The 26,377-nt window shown below is 39.9% G+C and overlaps 3 protein-coding genes across 7 annotated transcripts in view; 1 reads left to right on the top strand and 2 right to left on the bottom strand.

The window, feature by feature from the left end:
- LOC108233872 (unconventional myosin-XVIIIa) overlaps positions 1-3,855 on the bottom strand; it is an 83,092-nt gene extending 79,237 nt beyond the window's left edge. For 3 of the 5 annotated variants that reach the window (XM_017412584.3, XM_017412587.3, XM_017412594.3), the window contains exons 1-2: positions 3,726-3,855; positions 403-1,481 (exon numbers count right to left, since the gene is read on the bottom strand). In XM_017412584.3, the coding sequence (XP_017268073.1) occupies positions 403-1,374 (972 nt within the window). In that variant the 5' untranslated portion in view covers positions 1,375-1,481; positions 3,726-3,855. Of the gene's footprint in view, positions 1-402; positions 1,482-3,435; positions 3,625-3,725 lie in introns of those variants that run through there. The other 2 variants (XM_017412585.3, XM_017412591.3) reach the window with 2 other exon arrangements.
- A 2,964-nt stretch (positions 3,856-6,819) lies between these two features.
- LOC108233857 (gap junction delta-2 protein) lies at positions 6,820-10,691 on the bottom strand. The gene is made up of 2 exons (XM_017412563.3): positions 8,866-10,691; positions 6,820-8,041 (listed from the first exon to the last, which is right to left on the bottom strand). Exon 2 carries the CDS (start codon positions 8,037-8,039, stop codon positions 6,921-6,923), a length of 1,119 nt encoding a protein of 372 aa, XP_017268052.1. The 5' UTR covers positions 8,040-8,041; positions 8,866-10,691; the 3' UTR covers positions 6,820-6,920.
- Positions 10,692-11,148: 457 nt separating this feature from the next.
- LOC108233818 (vascular endothelial zinc finger 1) lies at positions 11,149-25,817 on the top strand. The gene is made up of 5 exons (XM_017412513.3): positions 11,149-11,247; positions 18,052-18,800; positions 21,823-21,892; positions 21,992-22,154; positions 23,322-25,817. The coding sequence occupies exons 1-5, from the start codon at positions 11,215-11,217 to the stop codon at positions 23,690-23,692; spliced, it is 1,386 nt and encodes a 461-aa protein (XP_017268002.1). The 5' UTR covers positions 11,149-11,214; the 3' UTR covers positions 23,693-25,817.
- The last annotated feature ends 560 nt before the right edge of the window (positions 25,818-26,377 follow it).

Below are 26,377 nucleotides of genomic sequence, written 5' to 3'. Positions count from 1 at the left end.
AAAGGTCTTTCTGACAAAGAGGGGGGGGGGGACTGATAATGTCTGGAAATTTAAAAATATAGATGTACTTCTTGTATATCTATGCACTATCCTGCATGTTTTAGGTGCTTCTCGGTTTTGGCCCACCTGATTTGAATGACTGAGTGATTAACAGGCTTCTGCAGAACTTGAAGACCTGCTGAAGAGCAGGGAAACAACTAAAACATGCAGGATAGTGGCCCTCCAGGACCAGGATTGGACACCACTGTCCTACAGGATCTGAAAAATTGTTCAATTAGGATGGTCACAAGACCCAAAATAGAATCATAAACAGCAGAAACAACAAATATGTTCATGTGGAAACTGTATTCGCAAGAAGAAGAAGAAGCAATTTGCACAACAAGTTTCAACAGCCGTACTCACATCATAGATTTCTTTGGGCAGGCCTTGACTGCTCCTCAGCCAGCGGCGGTTCAACTCACTCAGCTCCAAAATCGGCTGCACCTTTAGCTGGACGGACTCCCCAGACTGACGGATCATCTCCACTATCTCGTCTCTGCTTTTGTTCTCCACGTTCACGCCGTTAATTTCCACTAGCTTGTCTCCGGGCACCAGGCCCAAAGCCCAGTCCTTGGTCCCTGCCCCTGGTTCGGCGAAATGAACCAGACGCCGGGAAACCCCTCCATCGGGCTGCCTCTCAAACATGGTGGTCCTCCTCAGAGAGAAGCCGAAATCCCCAGTACTGCGTCGCTGTATCTCAAGCTCTCTGGAATCTGGCTCTGACGGGGGAACGAGCATCGGCAGCTCCAAGTTTGCGCCCGGGAAGGTCTTCTCCACCACCTCGGGAAGGTCGAACTTGACAGTGTTGACTGGGTTGGGATAGGACAACGAATCTGTGTTAGTCCTTTTCAGAGCTGAGGGACTCGAAGCTGGAAGAGCACCCGTCTCTTTGCTCCTCTGATTTAAACTGACCTGCCTCTGGACCCCCAGCGAGTTGGTCTTAGCCAGTTCCCCGAACTTTGCTGCCCTCTCCTTCACAGAGCTGCGGTTATGCTCCACTTCGTTTCCATCTTTACCAGAGGTACCGGGACCCGATTGGCCCACGTCCTGCCTCGGGGTGTTGAGGAGGGGCTCTGGCTGCAGGTTGGTCAGGCTGAGCTCCGTGTTGGTCACCACTTTAATTGGAATGGGGTTCGAGATCTCCAACTTTTTCCTGGCCCCCCTCTTGGAGCTTCCTGAGTGGAAGATGTTCCTTCGTATCCTTATCTCGTCCAGGCTGTTCAGCTCTGCCTGGGACATGGGTTCCTTTTTGTCCTTCTTGTCTTTGTCTTTTTTGCTCAGGTCCTTTTCTTTTGCTTTCTCCTTCTCCTTGTCTTTCTTTTTTATGTGGAACATGTTCGGGCCTTCTGCGCAGTTATCTGCCTTTTTGGTTTGAGCACAATCAGAAACGTTCGCAGTCTGATAAAGCTACCTGCAAGCGTCTGACGTTGACAGGAGGTCACCTGAGAGGAAAGGATAAAAAAGGGGAAAAATTAAGAAAGGCTTCAACGAAAACACAAGGAAGCTTAGTGCTCCAGTCAAACTTGACCAAAAAAAAAATTAAAAAAAAAAATCACGTTTTCCCATCAGTAAAGGTTTTGTGAATAACTTTGAGGCACACATTTGCAGCATTTTCATTCATACATATTGGAAGCTTACTTATCTTACTCCAAGACAAATGGACATTTTCTGTATGAACCACAAATTTGCATTTAATTGACCTCCATTTCACATTTGGAATACATCAAGTCCTGTTACCAAATGCTGTATGAGACACCATGATACGCAAGTCATGATTCAATCACAGCTTTTAAGTTTTCTAGACAAGCGTTTTTCTTGACTGGAACTGATCAGGGCATACAAATAACACGCTGTACAGTCCTGCAGCGACCTTACTTGCACTTAGACGTATTTCCGAGTATTAGAAATGCCCTCAAAAAGCAAGGTTTGACTTTGCTGATGTGTCAGATGGTGTATGGTAACCTTTCTAAATGGATTAAAATTACAGTTTAGTTGACGAACAACAACATTAGACAGACTAAGCTGCTTTTTTTTTATCTCCTGAGCTTTTCTGAACTCATACCAGGACTCTCTTTGAGGAGGAGGGAGTTGCTGAACAGTGTGTCACCAATGCCACACTTGTCACAGTAAAAATGAATAGAACCCCTTTTTTTAAATACACATGCAAGAAATATCGATACATCCAAACCCCTGTTTATTTGCATTTTGCTACCTTTATAAAATTAAAAAAACTAATGGTAATTCATGTTATCCAGTTCGTTAGTACTAGGAATTGGGTTTCAACCGAGAGTTACTTTAAGCTTCGTTTCACTGTTAGATTATTGTGAAATTATTTCTGTCCTCTGTGATCAGAGCAGAAGAAAAACTGATAATATAAAAATAAAACGTTAGTTGAGCTTTTGGGCTCGGGTCATAACTTTTATTTTTCCATATTTACATTAGAAAACTATCTATTCCCCCCATTATATCAGTTGAACAGAATGTTGAATTAGGTTGAGTATTGATTTCTTTTTTCCATTGAGCTATTGTCAAAAGAACAGCTGGTAGATATATTATATTTATTAAGCATTTTTTTTCTATGTTCTCTAATGACAGCGAGACAGACCTGCTGTGAATACAGTTTGGTAACGATATGTCCCTCTTCGTCATGTTGGCGATGATGTTTGGAACATGGAGGAGCTCTGTTCGTGCACGTTCAAGGTCTGCTCTGCCCCAGAACATTTAGTTGGTGACATTTGATTACAGAGATCATTGTGTTTTAAGTGAACTGACGGACTGAATGTCGTTTATTGTGATGTTTAGATTGGCAGAAATTAGGTAAAAATACTAAAAAATATATTTGGAATAGATGGGATGGGACTGCCTTTATGTGGGTGGGGAGAAAGTGCACAAACACTTCTAATTAGCTAAAAAAAAAAGTTTTTAAAAAAAGGACAAAATGACAGGACAAACAACATAAACAACTATTAAAACATTTAGTTTTTATAAAACTTGCATGGCAAAAATGTGCTTTTCATCTTCAACTTGTACTTGACTTCTGGACATCACCTCTTTCTCTGTACCTATATATATATATATATATATATATATATATATATATATATATATATATATTTAAACTGTATAGTTTGAAAGTATTATCTCAGCTCTTTACTCCTCCACATCTGTGACACAGTTTATCTGAAGTTGGCCCAGATACACAGACTGATAGGGACGCTTTGGAGTTGCTCTCAAACTGTCAGCATCACCACAAAGTGATGGAGAACACTTGTGCCCAAAATACTCGACTGAAGCTGCCAGCGAACACTGCAAAAAATAAATAAATAAATAAAAGCTGCCTTGCTCTGTTCTGTACATAAAACCAGCTAAACTCGCATTTTATCCACATTTACTCACGTCTCCCTGAGGTCAAAGCGGCTGTGGAACAGCAGGAAGTGAAGCCCCCGTTCCTATAAAGCATGTCATATAGTCAAAGCAAATGAGTGACATTGTGTGCGGCTTGTTTTTGTCGCTTTGACAAGTCCTCAGCCCCGGCCGTAATGCTCTCTGCCTTTAAGCTGCTTTGCCCTCGTTCTCTTCAGCACTGGCTTTAGGGAGCACATTCAGCAGATACTTAAAAAGAAAAATGTCACTGATGAAGAATATCCCCAAAGTCAAAGCTCCTAAAAGGCATGCTGGGTGCTTACCTGGAAACGTTCGAAACTGACAGCGTAGTTGTCCTAACTAGAAGAAGTTTTTCGGCATTTTCCTCCTCCTAATTGTCAGTAGGTGCGGGAATGTACTCGTGGTGCCTTCAAGGGCCTGCCGAAAGCTCGGATTTCCGAAAACTGAAGGATTACTACGGCGCGAGGTAAACAACCCACGAGAAAGCAAACGTTATCGCTTTTGTGTTTTAAAAAGACTCAAACAAAACGGATGCGATACACTAAAAGCCAAAGAAGGAACAAGTTTGAAGAGAAATAACGGAATAAGTGGCGACGCATTTGTCGGCTTTAAAGTGCAGTAAGCAATCTCATTTCTGCCCGTAGGTGAAATGCAATGCATCTGATTTAGCATTCAAGGCCCGAAATAATAATTGGGTCGTCAGTGTTTTAAATGGTCTCAATTTTGTTATTCCCAACAGTACGTGAAGCCATCAGCCTTGCACATTGGAGAGCAGTGACCCCTCCTGGACTTTTTATTCACTGGAGTCAAAGCACAGTGAAAATGGGGAAATCTTTACTTTAAAAACTCGGTAAAACATTGCTGATAACGCTGCTTTATTTTACTGATCAACAAATATGTTATTGTTTAAAAAAAATAAAAGCTGTTGGGTCATAGCAGGAAAAAATATGTATTTTTCTCTCACATAAAATGGCAAATGGGTTGTATGATTTACTCTGCACTTAACTGGGATTTCTGTTTGTATAACTCACATTAACGCTGCTTAAGATTAAAGATGTAGCATTCCTTAAAAGAATGCATATTGCCCGCTGTATTTCATGCCAGTTTTAGACTAAGATCATGATATGAGGAAATATGACTCAATTTTAGCAATTTTAGACAAACCTTGAAAATAACTTTATGTGTAATCTTGTGCAATATCACAAGATGTCACACTTACATGTTTCATGAATAACTCTCAGCTACTACCTCATCAAACTTTAGCTCAATATCTGTAAAAAATATCTGAGTCTTCTTCATGGTTAGTGTTTCTTCGGCAATGGCAGTAAAAGAGTAGAAAAACAAACGAACAAAAAACAATTTGAAAAAAGGCTTTGTAATCATTTATACCAGAACTTCTAACTACAATAAGTACCCAGTGATCCCAAAGTGGTTTTTAATTCTTTTTTTCTGCAAAATGCCCAATTGTTTTCAAAGCCTTCAGACAAAAAAATCTATAAAATGTCTTACTGGAATTGAATACATTTTTTTACAAAACATTTAAAAGTTACATTGTTCAAAATTCAATTAAAAGTTTTGTCCTAAAGAAAAAAAAGAATAAAAAGAATACAAAAGTACTACTCCAGTTCTAACAATTGGGACATTGTGTAAAATGTAAATAAAATACAACTCACATAAACCCAGTTTTTTGTTTTTTGTTTTACTCACAATGGAACATAATAATCATATCAAATGTTGGAACTGAGAAGTTGCACCATTAAATGGGGGGAAAAATAAGGTAATTTGGAATTTTATGGCAGCAACAGATTTCAGAAAAGTTAGAACAGGTCCATGTTTCCCACTGTGAACCATCTCCTCTTCATTTAACAAAAGTCTGTAAACGTCTGGGAACCAAAGAGAGCAGCTGCTGGAGGTTTTAGAGGGATTGTTGTCCCATTACTGTCTGATAGGAAGATTCTAGTTGTTCAACAGTTCTGAGTATTTTTGCTGAACTTTTTGTTTCATGATGTGTGAAATGTTTTCAGTTGGTGAGCGGTCCGAACTGCAGACAGGTCAGTTCAGCACCTGGACCCTTCTACTATGAATCCATGCTGCTGTAATGGATGCAGGATGAGGTTTAACATTGTCTTGCTGAAAGGCCTTTCCTGAAAAAGATGTAATTTGGATAGGTGCATTTTGTTCTAAAACTTGTATATTCCTTTGTCCATTGATGGAGCCTTTTTAGATGTGTAAGCTGCCCATGGCATAGGCTAATGCCACCCCATACCATCAGAGAGGCAGACCTTTGAACTGTATACTGATAACAGGCTGAATGATCCCTCTTCTCTTTTGTACTAAGGATGTGGTGTCCATAGTTTCCAAAAATAATTTTAAATTTTGATTTGTCTGACAACCCGGAATGGAGAAGCGGGTAAAGAAAATGGATGGATGGATGGATTTGTCTAACAAAAGAACAGATTTCCATTTCACCTCCTGAGAAGGCAGGAGTGTTTCTGGATGGTGTTCACATATGACTTCTTTTCACAATACATATTTAAGCAGCATTCGTGGATGCTACTGTAAACTGTGTTTACAGACAATGATGTGTGGAAGTGTTCCTGACCCTTGCATTGATGTCCAGAGCAGAACAGACCTGTTTTTAATGTAGTGGCCCCTGAGGGCCTGAAGATCACGGCCATCCAATACTGACTTTCAGCCTCGTCCTTTGAGCTGAGAGATTTTTTCAGATTTGTGAAATCTTTTGATGATATTATGAACTTAAGATGATGGGCTGTTTAAAGACACCCTCGACAGGTCGCAAGTCAATCACAGGGCCACATACAGACAAACGAGACAAACAATCATTCACACTCTCACCTGGGGACAATTTTACAGTTACCAATTATCCTGACGTTCATGTTTTTGATCTGTAGGATTAAACCAGAGAACCCGGAGAAAACCCGCTGGGAGAACATGCAAACTCCACCCAGAAGGGCTCCAGACCAGGAGGCAATCGGACGACCTTCTAGCTGAGAGGCAACATCTCTAACCACTGTCCATCTGAGAAATTCAGCCTGTCTGTTGTCTGCTCTTTTTATACCCAGTCCTCTTACTGACCTGTTGCCAGTTGACCTAATTAGCTGTAAAATGCTCTTTAACAGCTAATTAACTAACCCTAACCCAAGCTATTTCTTATTTATTCCGTATCCTTTTAGAGAGTTCTGTTGCCCCATTACAACTTTTTTGTTTGTTTGTTTGTTTTTGCTGCCATCAAATACAAAATTCATCTATTACCTTATTTTTTTGCTAAAAATGTTTCAATTTCTTAGTTTGATCATTTGATATGTTTACTTGACATGTTTACTAAGTGTGAATAACATATGGGTTTATGAGATTTAAAAATCATTGCATTCTGTTTTTAATTACATTTTACACAACTTTTTTGAAATTGGGGCTGTACATTCAAAGGTGTTCAAAAAGAAAACATTTCTTAAAATGACATAAATAGTTTGAATAATTCACAGCCAAGATTTTTTGCCTCTTCCTATTTTGGCCGCATTGTGTGATCTAGTCTTGCTGCGATCCCTTTCGTCTGAAGTTCTCTTTGAAGTGCACTCCAGAGTCGAGTCCGTCTCGAAGGAGATGGCCGGGACCTGGTTTGGGACCCCGCTGCTCCTGTCCCGGGACATCACCGCAGTCGTCTGCAGGACAACTCTTCCACGCAGAGAGTGTTTGAGTTCGAGCAGCAGCGGGTTGCTGTAGGAATACAGCTCCACCTGCTGCATACGTTCACTGTTTGACTCGCAGCACATGCAGCACGCAGAGAACAGCACTCGGAAGATGTAAATCCAGCCCAGGTAATGCAGCTCCACGATGTTCAGGATGAAGCAGCCGAGGCTGATGCTGAACATGAAGTTCAGAAAGATGGTCTTCTCTGTTGCTCGAGACACGAAGCAGTCGGTTCTGTTCGGACAGGGGTAGGTCTCGCAGCGGAACAGATGTGGGACTTCAAACCCAAAAAGGTAGTACTGCCCAATCAGGAAGATTATCTCCATGATGGAGCGCAGCAGAACATGGATGATGTAGATAAGCAGCACTTTACTTGAAAGTTGGGTTGGATCCTCAGCTACCTCTCTGATTTCTCCTTCCAGCTGGTTCCTCTCCTCACACTCACTTTCCTGCGAGCTCCAGTCCTCATTTGTGAAAGCGGTGTCAAACGAGCTGCCAGCTTCCAGGACCGTCTCTTTTTCGATCCTTAAATGTCTCTGCCTCTCAAGCAGGGGCGAGGCCCTGGGCACAGCATCGACCTTCCTGACCTCTGAACTCTCCTTCTTGGTAACTTTTTGCAGGACGTAGACGATGTAGAAGATGGACGGCGTGGAGACGAGGACGATCTGGAAGACCCAAAAGCGCAGGTGGGAGACGGGAGCAAAAGTGTCGTAGCAGACGTTGTTGCAGCCGGGCTGCAGGGTGTTGCAGGTGAACTTGGACTGTTCGTCGCTGTACACAGCATCCCCCACCAGGGCCACGAGCATGATGCGGAAGATGAGCAGCATCGTCAGCCATATCTTGCCAATAACCGTGGAGTGGTTCTGAACTTCTGTGAGGAAACGACCAAGAATGGACCAGTCCCCCATTTCTGTGGACAAACAGTAGATAAGAGACTATTTACAGCAGGAACTAATTGCTTGACAGTTACAAGAAGAGAGCAAGTTCACAGAATCAGATGTTTATCTTCAAATACTGACTTTGTAATTACTGGCATCAACACATATGCAAAGTAAAGGCCTAGTATTCCTTGATGGAATGCATATTGCCTCCTACCTTTCATGCCAAAGTTTAAAACTAAGATCATCTTATGCTGAGAAATGACAGAGTCGTAGCTGATTGGGCCAAAGCTTGGAAATAACGTTATGCGCGATCTCTTGCTATATCACAAGATGTCCTGCTCCGAGTATGTGTTTTAAATGACTCGCAGCTTCTGCCACGTCCGATTTTATCTCAGTGTCTGTAAAACTGAGGGAGCTATATCCATTTTTGTGTCGGCTAATGTCAATGAGCTGTGGCAGCCATCTTGAATTGGTTACGCTCCAAAAGTTAATCAGTTGTAGAGGTACATCCACTGATAATTTCCTGAAAGATTTAATAAAATGTGTCCAGAGGTTCATGACATATTTTGGTAACAGACAGACTCACAAACGCAAGCAAAAATGTTACCATCCATTTCTCCTAACTAAAGCCTAAAGAGTCTTTACAGCTTTCTCAATGTTACATCCTCATTTAATTATAATCCCATCAACAAACAGTTTGTTATCATTATCTGGAAAATAAATACAGCAATTACCAGTTTTCATTAAGTTGTTTACCAAATCAGTAAATAGTCTCGCTAAAACAAAAACAAGCCAGAGCAGATTAACTTCTGTCGTATTAGTTTTGTTTCTTTATATTCCAGGAGGAGCTTACCTTTAGAGAATCTGAGTCCTTTTGATTCGGTGCTGGTAAAAAATGAGAGGTCACGATCTGCATGACTTTATTTTCCAGTGCAGCCTGTTGCTGGACGTTATCGTGTCTTTTGACCTGGATAAAGACAGAATGGGCTGACCACACATATTCTCTAACAACTCTGACTGAAACCCTCATTGCACTGTATATGCATAAAGGCTTTCAATGTACAGTGGGACAAAGATTGAAATGTACAAAGGGGGCACCTTCAGCGGGCTGACGAGCAGGGAGTTCAGAGAATGTACTGGAAAGAGTGCGCAACAACACTGACCCGTGCACAGATCTGGATCAGCTTTCACTTTAGAGCTCCAAAACAATACTTAAACAGATTTCTTTTATATATATGTGTGTTTGAAAAGGACTTTCACTCACGGCACTGGCTTTAATGAGTTGATTCACTTTTTCCAAATGTCTATTGTGTCATTCTGTTAAAAAGCAGTTGTATCCTGATGCCTTTATTGATCCTAATAAAATAAAAGACCCAGCATTCCTCGAAAAACGTCTATATTTGGTTACAGATGTTTATCAAATGATTACTTTTTGAAAGTTTCATTAAAATCCATCCAGTGGCTCATTTTGCTAATGTTACAAACAAGTGAACAAACACACAGACATCTTAAAAAAAAAAAAAAAGAATTTCTATGATACGAAAAGCGCCGGCTGATAAGCAGTCCTTGAAGAAATGCTCGGCCTCAGTGATGTTGTTTGATCATGATATGAATACAACTAAAGATAAAAGTGAATAAGGTTCAGAGATTTAAAGAAAGCACAAACAAAAACCCTTATGAGTACATTATTTACACATTGAAAAAAATCAATTTTGTCAACAAATGCAACTTTTACACTAATGAAAATGCCTTTAAATGTAAATAAACAGTGGGTATCAGAAATCCCAATTAACATCTTTAAAGATGAGCAGACTCAGATTATCAAGATCGCATAAGATTAGGAAAAAATAAGCAGTCTGACATAGTGTGATTAAATCTTAGTTCCACTGATTAAACCAGTTTTTAGATAGCCACTAGGTATGAAAGTATAATAAAATTATATTGTGATGTAAAATAAATAAATGTATCTGTTTTTTATGTCTTGACTTTTATTTTTTGGTAACTATGGCTTCTAGCTTTGGCATAGTTGAATTTTCCCTGTTTTAATTTTCAGAGAAAGGATGAACATTTTGAATGAGGTTTTGTTGCATCGAAAAAAATAATCTCTCGGGCAGCTTTAAATTAAAAACAGAAGTGATTAAAAAACATAAATACTCCTCCTGTGTTGGCTATTTGTATTGTTATTTTCATAAATTTAAAAAAAGTAGATATCAAACTCAAAATCTGACAGCAGTGTCAAATTCTTTTCAGCACAAGATGAAATGATATTGATGTTTTATTTAGGAGTAATTCAAGATCAATCAGGTTTAAGTTTAACTATTTCTGGTAAATTGCTTTAATACACAACATGTCTTTAAAAAAAGTAACTTTGTCAAAGTATGTTTCCTTATCTTTTCCATGTGCAACAACATAAAACACAACTCTTGAAAAACTTTCATTATCTTATGAAAGAGCTTATTTACTGAAAATATTTAATAAAGTAAATGTAAAATAATGAGTCTGCTTGTCAAAGATCATAGTTAAAATATGTTCCCCTTAGTCTAAATGATTATAACAGTTCATTATCAATTAGGGATTAAACTGTAATATGTTGTTTTAAGTGAAATGCAGGCAATTCATAGCCTAAAGTTTATGGCCTCTGTCGTTTTTAGACAGCCATAGCTTCTGACATAAACTGCAATACCCACAAATGCTTCCTTCATAAATATAAACTAAAATTTTTCTCCCAGCATGAGAGGCGACGGTCGAAGTATGCCTAAACGGCGTGAAGCAAACCGCGTTCAGGGTTCTTTTTTAGTCATAAAAAGGAGTAAAATGAGACACAGTCATTCCCATGCCACATGCGACAATCTAATATAACAAATGCCCCCTGATGCACAAACCAAAACACATCTAAAGGGGTGTTCAGTTTCCAAATGCGACGATTTACTTCTAAAAATGGAAGAAGGGATTCAAGAAATCCATTGGAAATGTGTTTAACCGAATATTTTGAGTGTCTACTCTTTGTTTATTTGTCTATCCATCGTTAGTCGCAAGTGCGTTGACGCGAAGTATTTTTAAAAAACTGATTTTTGCACTCCCCGCCAAACAGTACGAAAAGTGGTACAGTCCTGGAGGTTACCGGAAGTTGTTTCAGCTGCCATGTTTGGTTGCTTTGTTGTAGGCTTCTACTGGGTTTCCTACAGAATCACTAAGTGTGGAAATGGAGCCGAGCTGGAGTACGTTTCTCTTCCAAGTAAGTTGTCTGTTTGGGAGGGAAACCGGGATAGCTCGCGAAACAACCGTAAAGAAATTCTTACGCACTGTTTATCCTCGCAGCAAATCCAGTTTTTTAAACGAGTAGCGCCAAGAACAAGTATCGAAGCAAAACAATGGTTTATGAATCCAGGCTTCCAGCTGTGAGGCTTGGGAATGACGCTAGAACAAAAAAAAAATCAAACCTCTCCAGTCCCCGCTTTATATATACGGCTTATTTTCCATTGTTCGGAAATTTTTGATTGTGGGTGCGAAATACTTCGACGGCGTTGGGGATTTTATTTAAGTTTGGCTGCCTTAGCCGAAGCCAGCAAAACATGCGGTATCACTTGAAGTAAAGCTGCAGACGCCACTGCTGCACCGTTACAATCGAGACAGACCCTGGGTTTTTTTTCCCCCTTTTTTTTTGACTGGAGGCTTTTGATCCCGACGCCGTGAAATAATGAGATGAAATGTCGGGCGAAGATTGTTGCGTGTTGAACCCTCCAGTTATCGTAGCTTTCCAAGTGGCTGGCGTTAGCAGACGTTAGGTTAGCAGTTGCCGAGATTTACTAACGGCGATTCCCAAGTCCGCGGTCAACTTTCCGCTTGCTTTAGCCGGCTCGGCAGTAACTAGCCAAGTGGCTAACAATGTTTAGGCTACCTTCGTTAAACTCGCTGGCTAATTGAGCTCAATTTTGGGGCGAGGCTGCCGTATTGAGCTGGCAAAACTAACGTTACATGTGCAAATAAGCCACGTTATGCGGCTCCCTGTTAATTATTTCGCTATTTATTCGGGTGAGCTTTGCAGAAAAGAATTCAAAGTATGCACACGGCACTAGCTAACTAGAAACGAAGAGGCAGCTTTGAAATTAGCAACAACACAGCGCAAATAAAAAAAAAAATCATTAGTGTTCCCACACGCACACAGAGAGAGAAAGTTAAATGCTACTGTTGGGTGAGATTCTCCCTGTTTTGTTATGTTTAACAAATGTTTGCTAGAAGAGATTATTTATTTCTTTTCGTGGCCTTGGTAGGACTTAAAATTAGCCTGGCTTGAACCTGTGAAGTCAGAGATTTTAGAGAAGATGCTAAATTCCTGGAAGTTCGTGTAGCTGCTGCTTTTAATTCGTTTGTTAATCCCCCCCCCCCCCAAAAAAAAAAAAAAAATAAATAAATAAAAATAATGTTTGTTTCTAAATAGCATTTAAAACTGGACTTTTTGTGTAACTTGTGACAAACTTCTCATGTATTGAAGTTCTTCACTGAACCTAAAACTCTTTCACAAATTTGGTTTCAAACTCACTTTTGGTGAGCTATTAAATCTGCATTCCAATTTTTTTTTTTTTTTCAAAGTTGCTGGATCCCCAGTTCATTGTGTACTTGAACTCCTCCAGGAAACGGTGCAAATGAGGTTTCGTGTAATAGATTTAAGCAGTGAAATGCTTTGCCGGTTGCAAACGTGTTCCTAAAATGTACAAAAGCTATTCCACTGAGGAGTACAAACGGGAAGTGGTGGAACAGAAGCATAAGTTGGTCATCAAAATATTTAAATGCATTAAAGCAAAGGGCTTTTTTTTAAGATTTGCAAAGCATACATAAAGGTAAAAGTGTAAGACTCAAAAGAAATATGTGTACTTGTAAGTCACACATTTTAGCCCACTGTGAAATGCGATTTAGGATTTATAAAACTCGGTTCTGGAGTTGAAGTGTTTGTGCTTGTGGGAAAACGTAAAGTTTTAAACTCCTTCTCTGCACCTAGCCCTCATCAGTTGTGTATTTTCTACATCACGCTTTTAACTGTGACACTTAGATGGAATCATTGCGCTGGTCTTCTGGTGAATTTCCCCTTTTTTTAAAAAAAAAAAAAAAAGAAGCAATTAAATAAATTTTGATGATTCATCCTGCCCTCGGAGGTGTATACTGTTACTTTGCCCAATTAAATCTTTCCCCCCAAATTCTCCGACCCATCCCCCCATAATGATACTGGAACAACACCACCAGCAGAGCTACTGGTTAGCGGTGGGTGGCACCTGCTCAGGCCAGTGACTGTGACCAATCAGGGGGAAAAAACTCAGCTTTTTGAGAGTGGAGCAGGCTTCGTGGCTTCTGTTTTTTCTTACTGAAAACATCCTAGTCCTTTGGGTTCAAAGATTTAAATACTTTTGCAGTTTTGTGAACCACTTAGAAGTTAATACTTCCTTTTTGTGAGCTTTGGCTCTATGTAAAAGTTGTTTTTTTTTTTTTACCTTTTTGAAGCACGTTATCTTGAAATGTTTATTGATTGTACATATAGTGGTGTGAAGGTAGAGGAGCGTTTAAAGCGATGTGTTTGTGTGCCTCTATGGCCTTTTCTGTCAGCTCCAGTAGCATCTCAGATATTGTACAGTTATATTTCGAAGCCGATTTAACAATACTGCACGTGATTTGAGAACTTCTAGAATAAAAGGGCAATTTAGTTTTTCTATAAACAGTTCCAGGAAACGTGTCAGATTTTTGCCACAAATAGGATTTAGAAGGTGAAGAAATTCTTTGATTTTCATTCAAATTAAGAGTCTCTCAGGTCCGAACAATATCTGACGTCAGTGTTACAAAGTCCACTCATCAGGTGTTGTCATTATGATGTATTTGACTACAGCTGTGAATGTTTACAGGAGGATTTAAGTTTTTGACTTTACACATGGTTTTAAACTGTTTAGTCCCTCTTTTCATTTATCAAATAAGTTTTTCTAGTTTGCGTGTGCTAATAATGTTGATAAGTTCAACCTGGTATTTGTATATTCTTTGCCACAAATGTAGTTTATTTGCTGATCTAAAAAAAGGCAGAACTTTGTAGTTATTGACACAATACCTCTCAAATCCAACTGAGATTGGTTGAAGGATTAGTTTTAAACAAAAAACTTGTTTCTGTTTAAATTTTATACTTCAGTACATGTCAGACTTCTTCTTTGATTCAGACAGGATTTAGTCTTCTTCTGAGTGTTGTATTCAGTGTTAAGCACATTTATAATAAAGTGCGGGGTGCTGTGATTAAACGTTGCTTATTTCATCCTGTTACACGATGCAGTTCAACCCCTGTTAAAAGTTCAACTGTACCAAACGTCCACCAAAAATATTTTCTCGCTTCTAGATGATGTCGCGTCATCAGACGGGGCTTTTAATCCCTGCAGGATTTCAGTTTTCCAGGCTGTAAAAAAATGACACTGTAACCTGTGAAAGTTATGTTTTCCAAGAACCTTTGTCCATTCGATAAACTCAATAACAGCCAAAGAGTTTGTGACTTGTAATGTAATTCAAGAACACCTTAGAGGCATCTGAACATGAGGATTTAACGTATTAGAAGGGGGGGAAGTCATGTAATATTTTGTATTTAGTTTTCTCCTCCTCCATTTCTTCTTTTAACTCATGGTTTCTATTTGTTGTTTTTCACAATTGGGCAAGCAGCTGTAGAGTGTGACACAAAAGATTGAGGAAAGGCGGTGCATAATCAGACTATGAGCTCAATTCAAGTCTACAGTGGCCCACGGAGCCATCAGGACACTCCCTCCATTTTGATGTTATTTATGAGGGAGCAGCCCCAGTTGTCAGCGCGCATTTGTGTCAAAATGGTCAGAGCTTCATGAAGGCACAGCAGCTTACAGGCCCTGCACCTCTGTGTAGAGGGCAGGCTGTCTAGTGGTTACGTCTGCTGTTCACAAAGCGGTTTCCCGGCTGGTACCCCCCCCCCCCACACACACACACACACACACACATACACACTCCTGGTGTGCCAGCGGACGGGGTTGCATTGGCTTGATGATGACTAATCCTGGAAGGTGGCAAGTGTGGCAAGTGTAAGCAGGTGCTCAGACAAATGGATGGTGGCATGCTCCACAAGTTCCCAGGTCCCACCGCATACGAGGGGATGACGGCTAGTTTAGCCGAGCGGTGTGTGGATAAACAATGTCTCTGTCTCATGAATAGATGGCCAAATCAATGAAGATGAGCATACAAAGATCCCCCGCTGAGACCCGAGTGCATCAGCGCTCAGATTTGTGTCTGTCACAATAGGCTAGATGACATAAGGAGGACATTGTGGGGTTCATTTTTCTTTTCGAACCCGTCTCGTCTTTTGCCGCTCCTGTCTTCGCCGGCCTTCTTCGATGGATGATCGAACCCCTAAGGGAAAGGTCAAGAATTTCACCGTGACCTTTCTTGCTGGTGGTAGACAACATGGACGTTCTGGCTTTATCAATCAATAAAAATCATGTGATTCATTTTTATTTGGGAATAGATATTCAGTTTGCAATTTAAAAAAAAAATCAGTCTTTCGTAGAAGCAAAAAGCAGTTGTGCAAAAAAAAACCCCAACTTTCTTAGAAGCAAATAATAGTAGAAATAATAATGCGTTTTCATTCAAAGCTGCTGCTGCTCTGGCTATGTTGGCTTCCCTGCTATTTTTAGTGTTATTTGACTAGGGAGTATATCGGTTAACAAGCGTGCAGCCGTTTTCATAAACCATTTTCAAAGTGACAGATTACACTAACTTTAGTACACTTTCTTTGAAACTAAACAAAACAAGATCATCAGGTTTAAACTACTTTGCTTTAAAACAGCTTTTGTTTTTGTTAGCTGTGGAAAGTTGGGGATTCCAAAGCAGCTGATGTGTTGAATAGGATTCCACTCGTTTTTGATTTGACTTTTTCTTGTCCTCATTCTTCGGAATCGACACTTAGGGGTGGACAAATGTCCCCTTGTATGCTTTAAACTCGAGCTATTTAAAACTAATATTGCAGTCATAACTTTAAAATTTAACTTCAATTATTAAATGCTTAAAATACACCCTTCCATTACATGTAGAATGGAGAAATGTGAGTAAACATGAAAACTATTTTGAACCGAGTAGCTACACTCAGATTGTCAAGTCTTACTTTTGTGGCCTGGTTTTTAAGACCTTTACCAGGTTAGTGGGACAAAGAAAATGTGCATGTAACAGGAAACCCAAGAGAAAGTTAGGTGTGCTTTGTTTGATTACGCTTGCAACATCAAACAGTCTTAAAAAAATACAGTAAAACAAAGATAGCATTCTGTGAAAACCACAAAGGCAAAATTTAAGGCTGTTACTAGAATCACTTACAATTACACTTCACATTTTCTTTGCTGTTGGTGGGTATGCAGAGTTTAAAACATTCTGAAGCTAGCAATAGATGCCATTTTAGGTGGTCTAAAAAGGTTTCTGATACTGATTAAATTGCAAACTCTGATTCCGTTCTTAAATGATTGTCTTTAAACGCTTGTCAGCTCTTTGGACACTTAACTTACACTTTCTATGGTTTTGAGTTTTTGTGTGCATAAAGAGTGTGGCATTAAGAGAGTGTGACACAAACCAAACTCCCGGTGAATGAAATATAGACTGCCAAACCATGACACTCGTTATATTTTGTATCAAAAAAGTTGTGATACACAGCTTACATTTCCACAGTGTCATAGCATAGTTAGCTTAGCAAGCTTTTTTGTTTTATTCGCTAAAGTATCTAAACTATAGTAACTCATCAAACTGATAGAAATGAATAAAGTGCTTTCACTTCTGCCCTGAGATGGTCAGCATGCAGATATTACAGTTTAAAAGATGTTTTCCTGCAGCACAGCTTGTGCAGTACAAAGCAGCAGATGTAAAACAGAAACTGGTAGCTGAATGTGCTCAGTGACCTCGATCTTGATTAGTACAAAGCTGCCTTGATCAGGATCACAATACAACACTTGAGCTCGTTTTTTTTTTTTCATATTTTTTACGTTGTGGATTATAAAGCGATGTTTTGCCCTTGCTCATCACATTTAAATAACATATCTGGGCAGCTGCTTTTTGAGTTTACAGACAGAGATGGGGCTTCCTTGATTGCACAACTGTTGACTTTCATCACTCTTCTTCCTTCAGCTTCAAACATGCCCAAACAAAATGCGCTGATTCTCTTCTAGTAGAAGCCGTGCAGTTTCCTTGGCCGCTCGCCTTACCTGACAGTATTTTTGGGTAACAGCTTTGGCAAGAAGTGAAATAAAAATAAATGTGGTAAACAAAGCTGAACAACTTGTTGCTTCTGCTAATTGTTCTCAGCTATTTGATACCATTTGTTCTGTGGCAGTGATCCATGTTGCTCTGCACCTGCAAAACCCCAGGAAATATGGTGCAGTAGATCAGACACAGAGCGAGTAATTGCACCACTGTGTTTTACGTTGTTTATGTCTCGTTTGGTAGCATATTTTTTTTGTTTGAAGCAGTTTTCTACTTCACTAAGCTGCGCTTTTGGTTCTCTGTCGCTCTTAACCGAGCTCTACGGTTGAGGTAATGGCCTGCTCTTCAAGAGCCTTCTTGGCAGCTAAACTGGACTCTGCAATGCCTCTAATTTGGTATGCTTGCTTTGCAGTCACATGATGAATCAGCACCGTTACGATGGGATCATTTTTCACCCAGTATATTTGGATTGTTTTGCATCAGTTGCACGCTGCATCAGCCTCATTAATGACAGACCCACTTTGTATTCTATAAGATCTTTCCGATATTTGTTTTCATTCAGTTGTCAGAATTGATTTTTTGAGTCCTAGCTGACAGCTTCCAGGGGTGGAACAGCTGTTAGCAACAGCATGATTTGGCTGTACATGCTGCAGGGAGTGCTCGCTTGTTCTGAATTGCAATACCCCAAACTGGTGGCATTGCTGCTGCTGTGTATTAAAGCTCTGATTTGTTTGTTTGTTTGTTTGTTTGTTTTTAAATAAAGAACTGAAATTTGTCTTTGCTTAACCAAAAATGTTTGTGTGTTTGTTTTTATTAGCAGGCCAATGAAGCCCTCCACCACCAGCATCAGGTGGCCCAGAATAGCCTGCTGCCACTTCTTAATGCTGGAGCCGAGCAAATCGACCAGAAGCCTGTCCTGCCCATCCAAATAGACCAGAAGCCTCCTGTCAGTGCTGCTGAACTCCTGAAAGACAATGTGGCCAGCGGAGGAGGCCAACGGCCACCAATGCCTGTGATAAAGAAGGAACCCAAAGGCAAAACACCTTTTGTCTGCGGGTACTGTAACAAGGCCTTTCGCGACAGTTACCATCTAAGACGCCATGAGTCCAGCCACACCGGCATCAAGATGGTGTCGCGTCCAAAGAAGACAGCCCAAACAGCTCCCACCATGGTACCCATGATTGCCTCCATGCCGCGCGAGAACAACGGCAACTCCTACATCTCCACAGTAGCAGGCATCCTCTCTACGGCGACCACTTCGGTTTCTTCAGGCACAAGCATCATGACGTCGTCCGCGATGGGCAATGTGCAGCAGCATAACGTCCCCAAGAAACCCCCCAAACCGGTCAAGAAAAACCACGGGTGCGAGATGTGCGGCAAGGCCTTCCGTGACGTCTACCACCTGAACCGCCACAAGCTGTCCCATTCAGACGAGAAGCCCTTCGAGTGCCCCATCTGCCAGCAACGCTTTAAAAGGAAGGACCGAATGACCTACCACGTTCGCTCTCACGACGGAGGGGTCCACAAGCCCTATGTGTGTTCTGTGTGTGGAAAAGGCTTTTCCAGGTAAGCGCCATCGACAGTGTATATTTATAAACCTTTTCATTGTGCCGATTACAACTGATAAACATAATCCAATCGCAGTTATTGATACAAAAACTATATGTAATTGTTTCTAGAACTTTTCTAAAAATGACATTTTCATCTGCTTCACACTGATTGGTCGGCTGCGAGAAGCTGTAGCACTCAGGTGCACAACCTTTATAATGTTACTGTATGACTGTGTGAACTCAAAAACGATGCAGGTTTTACAACAGTTCCAGTTTATTCATATGCTTTTAATCAACAAGTAGCAGCAAATAACAAGGCCAATGTAAACAGGAAGTTTGAGTCTGAGATCTAATTTGTTCTTATGAAAGGGGGGAGACTGTAGTAATTTCACCCTCTGGTGATTGCATTCCTGGATTCCAGAAAAGAGCTTGAATGGAATTTAAAAATAACATAATTATAAATAAATTCTAACAGGTGGGCTCTTTGGGTAATGCGCACATCATCCAAAGTAGCTTGTAGTGGACTGACTGAGGTTTTACTTTTTTGTTTTCTAAATTTAAAATCTTACATCTGTTTGAGTTTTTATTTAATTATTATTATTTGGCAGCTAATGCAGAAAGACGAGAGCATTAAAATGGCCAGATGTTAGATAGTTTTGGTTTTACCAAAAGTGCGTCGAACTGCAGCCCCTTGCTTGCGTTGCAACCATAGAAACAACTTTCAGGTGAAATATTAGGTCATATAAAAACCGACTGACCGTGCACTGCTGTACGGCTTTTCAGTTACTGGGTTTTAATTTATATTAATGTTGTTTACAAGTCGATCAGTTGCGTACCTATAATGACAGCCGAGCCATTTCAACCACGTGTTTAAACAGTCGCACATGGGAGAGCACCAATGGAGCATCAGGAGAGGAGGGGGGAGGGGGAGAGGCGTCACTTGTCACTTTGCAGTTCCCGCCAGCTTGTCACAGACTCTTTCCCCTGGGAATTCAGTGAACCATGTGTAATTTTAAGGTCAACACGTTTAATATATGTTGTAAATAAACATGTTGCTTAAGAAGCTTCTTATAACAGTATCAGCTATGAGAGCGTCTGATTTGGTATTAATCAGGTAGGGATTATTGATGAGTCCAATGTTGCAACATCGCTTAAACCAAAATATCATTAGCGTACCCCGGTGAAGCCGGTAACATTAGCAGTGTGCTGCGCACGGCAGTTTCAGGCATGCCTCCAGCGTGGTGACGTGTGCGAGGGATTCATCAGCATACAGGAAACTGAGAATGGGGACTGAATAGCAGAGCTCTGAGTCACTGCCACTCAGCCAGCAATGTGGGCATGCGGTGTCTAGAGTCTGCCCTCGTTGTCAATGGGACAACCAAAAGAAAGGGGGGGGGGGGAACGTATCCGGTTTAAAGCACCGCTGAGAAAATTCAGCTTGACTTTTAATTTGTTTTAAAAAAAAAAAAGAAATCCAGCAGCGTGAAACTTTCCGGTGTGGGGAGCAGCTGCCAGAGCAGTAGCTCTTACTCACTCCAATATGGCACCGCTAACATGATTCAGCTCACGGCTTCACTAGAACTAACATGCTGACAGAGGAGCAGCAGCGCCAAGAAGAATTTGTGAATGCTGGAGTTGGGCAGGAAAGGTCAAGTGGCGAATAAGCGTTCCAGTGAACTTTGTACGTTTATAAATAGATAAACACGAGTTGTGTCGTCATCAGTGTTTGCTTGAAGTTGTAATTTGTTTGTTTCAATGCTTTTTTTTTTAACAAAAGTTTTTTTTTTTTAAACACCAAATAAATCCCCAAATAAAACAATGCATTCACAAGAAGTACTACAGTATTAATATTTTTTGTTCTATATCCTTCATTCCTATCTTATTGTGTTTTAGGTATAAAATGATTTTATATAAATTTAATTTTTTTTTTTTTTTAACAAAACAACTGGACTTCTATTCTGTAGTTAAATGTGTTTTGCTTCCCATCCTGGGAGCATTTCAGTTCAAAACTGGAGAGCGTGGAGTTCCAAGCTCAGTTGCAGATGAGAAGCAAAATGTCTTCAACTTTCAAATAAAAGTTCAATTGTTGTTTTTGTTTTTTTTTTTAATTTGCCATGTCCTGGATGAGTGAGAATATACACCAGCAATGTTCCTAATAGTTGGTAATTGTTGGAAGAGTAGTTCCGAACCATTATTGCAGCTTTTTTTGTCGTTTTCTGACCTTCAGGGAAAAATACTAATACTACGTATTGTATGCCTATATTATATAGATTTCCATTTAGGTTAAAAAGCAAAAGAAAATATAATTGACATTATAATTCTGTAATTAACGTTAGATGTTCTGGATTATAAATAAGAGTATTAAACAAACTGTCAGTTTCCTGAAGTGTCAAGTGGGAAAAGCAGGGGAGAAAAAAAGAAAAGTTTGCTTCATTGTAGTGCATGTTTGAAACTAGGTCAAACTAATTCACGCGCCATTGATCGGAGAGAATTAACTGCCATTGACTGAAATTTTAAGGATTTTGTGCCCGTCTCCTCATTATCAAAGCAAACAGAGCACATCCGTCCGTTTCTGCAGAAATGAACCTTTTTAATTTCTCCTTGTGTACTTGTATGGCGCTTTATGTCGAACAAAATACACAATTTTGAATAAACATTTAAATGTCAAATATTTATTTGCAGTCCACTTTAAATCTACAGCAGAGTAAATTTTAAAAAATCACATAAAGCCAAGAAACAAGTGCTTATGGGGCTGATAGGCATTGTCTTCATTAAAGTAATAAAATATCTGCTTTCAAAGAGTTTGGTTTTAGATGTCAAGGCGACACATTTAGATCATCTCATTGAGTATTATCCAGGAATATAAATCTACCAAGTTCCTGTTTTCTTTGTTTTTGGAGAAGTGAAAGTAGTCAATAACAAAAACCCCTACACTTGTGTGAGAAACAAAAAAAATGAGCTGGGTCATTCATCTACGCAGGCGTTCCCTGCATCATCATTCAACAATTAACTGTTTTCTTTTGTTTTTTCTCCCCAAGGCCAGACCACTTGAGCTGCCATGTGAAGCATGTGCACTCCTCGGAAAGACCGTTCAAATGCCAAGTAACGGTGAGAGCCTTTCGTCTGCAGTTTGGAGTTTTCCATGATTTGTCTCACTCTGTTGCATTCCTGCGTGACCTCTGAACCCCGTCCGTTGTACACTCGCAGGCCTGTACCTCTGCTTTCGCCACCAAAGACAGACTCCGCTCCCACATGATCCGGCATGAAGGCAAGGTGACCTGCAGCATCTGCGGGAAGATGCTCAGTGCAGCCTACATCACCAGTCATTTGAAGACTCACGGACAGACCAACTTTAACTCCTGTAACAAAGGTTTGTCACGCTTTCAAAACCAGAACACGCACTATTAGTAATAAGGAGAGTAATTCAGAAAATGTTTCTTTACTCTTGCACTACATCCCTCTTTAGTTTTCTAAGTATCGTATCATATCTCACCATATCCTAAACCATATTCAATTCATTTTAACAGCAAATTATAATTTTTCACATGTGGTTATGATTGTTTTTAGGTCAAACTAAATGTCTGCAAAATACGAGACTTTAACAGATCCCATCTTTAACCTGTCGAACTGTTTGCAGACTCTGGACTGTTCTAAAGTTGCCAGTTATGTTTGATAATTAAGAGTTAAAAATGTATTTCTTTAAATAGCAGTATTAAACGGTGTAACTGGAGTTAGCCAGCTACTGTCTGAAAGATGGAAGAAAACAGCACATGATGAGGGTGGCAATCTTTGGGCACCCCGCGATTCGATCCGATTACGACTCAGAGGGCTGTGAAGAGAACCTAAACCAATTATTGATGCGGTTGGATTATCTCGAAACTTAGGGGACTGGCTTTAGTCTATGAAAATAAACGCTGACTTCTATAGTTTCATGTCTAATAAAGAGAACACTAGCATGTCAGAAAAAACCCTACTAACAGCAATTAGCATATATGCTAACCTAATATTGAAAATGCTATAGAAAAGCTAATGTGATTAACATTGTGTTTTTCACTGGAAAGTAATACACAGTCATTTTAAAGTCATGTTATAATTACTTTAGCTGGGATTTCCAGACACAAAAATATGTGAAAAGTCACTTTGGCTGCAACATGTTTCTACTACAGGAAGCTACGGTAAGTCTGAAAGGACAAACAGCCCCACGCATCATCTACTCTGCTGACGCTCTTAAAGTGGCAGCACAGATTAATGTGAGCAGAAATAATATGTTATGTTTGGCATTTAATGCTTTCATTAGGACTTTGACAAACCGGTCTTTGTTAGCTTTCTTAGGTTTTGCACCCTTTTTTATACTACCTTAAAGTTGGGCGCTTTTTGATCACCTGTGTTAAATCTGTCACATTTGTTTGCAGGTAAACATACTGTTGCATTAACATGGTGCGACAGACTTCTCTTTTCCAGCTATTTAAGAAGAATTTAAGAAAGACGGAAACTTTAACACCATGTATGTTTGTTTTGTTTTGTTTGTTTGTTTCAGATGGTAATGACGTCTGCAACTCTGCCTCGGCTACCCCCGTGACTGTTTCTGCCCCCATCACCTCGGCGATGAACCGGGGCAACACAAACAACAACAACCACCCCGTCACTATAGCCGCACAAATGAACATTAGCACCAACACGGTGAACATCACATCCCCCGTCAGCCTCCAGCACCCGGTCACCATCACCGGGCCCGTCAACATCGCGTCTGTGAACATCCCCGCCTCGGCGCCCATGAATATTGCCCACCCGGTGGCAATAACAACCCCCATGCCTATGAATATAGCCGGTCCACTAAACATCGCAATGAGGCCAGTGGATAGCATGCCTTTTCTGTCCCAAGTCTTGCCTTCTTCCCCTCCTTGGTAAAAGGGGAAAAAAAGAAGAAAGAAAGAAAAAAAAAAAAAGAAGTGAGAGAAAGAAAATAAGAATCAACATCTAACTGGGCTGAAAGAAAGGGAAAATGAAGTGTAAGAAGAGACTCCTGACCTCATATGTGCATCTCTCTCCCCCCTGTCCCCCTCCACACCTTCCTCACCCCAAACAACGTCTCCTTCAGTCCCTGAGGTGGACAGTCCCCTGAGCTGTGAGGCCAGCAGGAGCTCCTAAAGTCCGACCTGTATCCCGACTAATGTTCCGTGAGCGGCATGTGATACAGAACAATTACGTAGACTTCTAGTAGGATTTATCTTGAAATCAAGACAGCCGTGAGACTTAGTGTAGGCAGTTAGAGTGATGAAACTGTGATTTGAATCATGACGAACGAGAGCGGAGGACTTATTTTTTCTTTTTTTAACGAAAAATACACAAGCTTTTTTTTTTTTTTTTTTTTGGTCCTTTTATGTTTGTTTTTTTTTTAAGGGAGATGTGAAATGGACTGAAGCAATAACCATAAATTGCTGTTTCTGATGTTTTACTCGATCTCTCCCGAGGCCGCTGGGCGTTTTATTTGTATGTAGTTCTTTTTTTTTTTTTTGTTCATGTTGGGTTTTTTTTAATACTATAGCCTGCTAATCACTATTTAATGTTATAGGAAATGAGTTTAGGAAAAGGGACAGTCGCTTCCACTTGCATGGAAGACTTATTTTTTCACAATGTTATAGCATTTCTTTTTCTCAGATCGTAGATATGCTCTTGAGGTACAGTGACTAACTTGTACAGTTGACATAGTAATGTATTTTTCACGGCGTCGTTTTTAAACTTTTGCTTTTGTCATTTCAGTGGCCATCTGGACACTGGCCTCTTGACTATGAAACATTTGTGCTTTGTTTTTCTATTTATATGGAAACGCAAAGGTTCGTTTTTATTTGTGTTGGAATTTTTTTTTTTTTTTTTACATTTTTTTTTTTTTTTTCCCATGAAGTCAGAATGGAATGAGTCTTGCACTGAAAGCAGATCCTACACGCAGGTGAACAGCAGTATTATCAAAGATCAAATGGAGTCTTAAGTGTTTCGGTCAGCCAGCCTACACTTAAGGGCCATCTAGTGGCCGACTATGTAAAAAGCCTGGCCTCGTAGTGAAGCTTCTTGTCAAGCTGTTGATGTCGCCCCCCGGAAAGTAGAGGGGAAATAGTTTTAGCGGACTCCTTTTATTTTTTTTACTTTTATTTTGTTACACTGTTTTATTCGTGCGATTTCTTTGTCACCCGATCTGTTACAGCCCCCCCACGCGCACACCCACGGAGACGTTTTCACTCAGGAAACACACGGAAAGGCTCATTAAATCACTCCGCATCTCTTTGGGACTCCCCGAAACATTTGCGGTGTTCAGACTTAAAAATAAAAATAAAAATAAAGCAAATCCACCCTCTAGGTATTTCAGATGTACCCCACTTTCAAACCAGCCGTCCATTTTTTTTAAAAAAAGGCGATCGTTTACTGTACAATAATAAAAAAAAAAGAGGAAATAAATGCTGTACATCTTTTACATTTACTTTAAACTTCAGCCTCGGTTTGCAGATGGATGCGCCGGAGAACTGGAGGAGTTTTGATGAACTGCGATTTTGGGCCCGTTTCAAAGCAACGGGACAAGATTGATGTTGCATGACCCTAAACACTGTAGCTGTTCAACATTTAACAAATTTTGTTTTGTTTTCTGTTTTTTTTTTTTTTTTTTTCAATGAATGCCATGTTAACTCAGCAGTGTTGCAGCTCTTTTGAGTTGATTCAGTTTATACAAAGAAATGCAATATGCATGTTTGTCCTTTTTTTTTTTTTTTTTTTTCCCAAGGTTTTTTTTTAAAAAACAGAATATTAGTGTAGCTTTTGTTTATTCTTATGCATTTACGTAGATACACTATAATAGCCTGATTGCCAAATTTGAAACCATTTATAATGTGATGACCTGAATTATTCTTGTGAAATTGAACATCTCATTTATTTTAAGGAAGGAAAAACAAACAAACAAAAAAAAAAGTAATAACAATTGGAAATACCAGGACCCTTGTGAAAAGCAGTTGAATGTATATCTTTGTACAAAACCTTTAGTTCCAAGGATATGGTAGTTACAATAGATGTGAAAGATAAGAACCTTTTTTATAAATCTTTTGTATTAGAACATTAACATTGATAATTTTGTATATATGAGAGGCTAGGCTTTCTGATTAGCAGAAAGGTCAAACATTCCTACATTTTTTTAAATGTACGTTTGTCAAATTATTACTTAAACATGCGCAATGTTCTGTGCCTTTTATTTGGGTTGTCTAAATAAAAGAAAACTATCAAATGCGTTCATGAATCAAGACTTGTTTGGTGTTAGGTCGGCTTCTGCTCTGTTCCAGAAAGTGTATGTCCCCCACAGCATGAGACTGCCACTACCGTGTGTGACAGTAGGGATGGTATTATAAGGGGGCCTACGCAGGCTGGGTAAGAAAGGTTCTTTTCCCTCTGCCGTGTTCTAAGAGAGAAGACTGAGTTTCTAAACGTTAATCGGTCGAACTTGAGCTTTTCACGTTGTTTTTCTATCAGATGGGAGCGGCTGTGTGTGAAAGAGAAATGCATCGTGAAGTGCTCCATGAACCGAGCTAAGTTTTAAAAAGAGGCTGGATGCAGGTG

This window comes from Kryptolebias marmoratus, linkage group LG13 (genome assembly GCF_001649575.2).
Source record: "Kryptolebias marmoratus isolate JLee-2015 linkage group LG13, ASM164957v2, whole genome shotgun sequence".
In the NCBI taxonomy this organism is placed as follows: Eukaryota; Metazoa; Chordata; class Actinopteri; order Cyprinodontiformes; family Rivulidae; genus Kryptolebias; species Kryptolebias marmoratus.
Note: the sequence above shows the minus strand (reverse complement) of the source record. Positions and strands in the feature narration are given on the sequence as shown.

Bases quoted from the DNA above. Each gene is read 5' to 3' on its own strand.
- LOC108233818 (XM_017412513.3), top strand. From the start codon at position 11,215: ATGGAGCCGAGCTGGAGTACGTTTCTCTTCCAA. The intron at 21,893-21,991 runs GTGAGAGCCTTT...GTACACTCGCAG, and splicing joins CGTTCAAATGCCAAGTAACG to GCCTGTACCTCTGCTTTCGC. The intron at 22,155-23,321 runs GTTTGTCACGCT...TGTTTGTTTCAG, and splicing joins CTTTAACTCCTGTAACAAAG to ATGGTAATGACGTCTGCAAC.
- LOC108233857 (XM_017412563.3), bottom strand. From the start codon at position 8,039: ATGGGGGACTGGTCCATTCTTGGTCGTTTCCTCACAGAAGTTCAGAAC.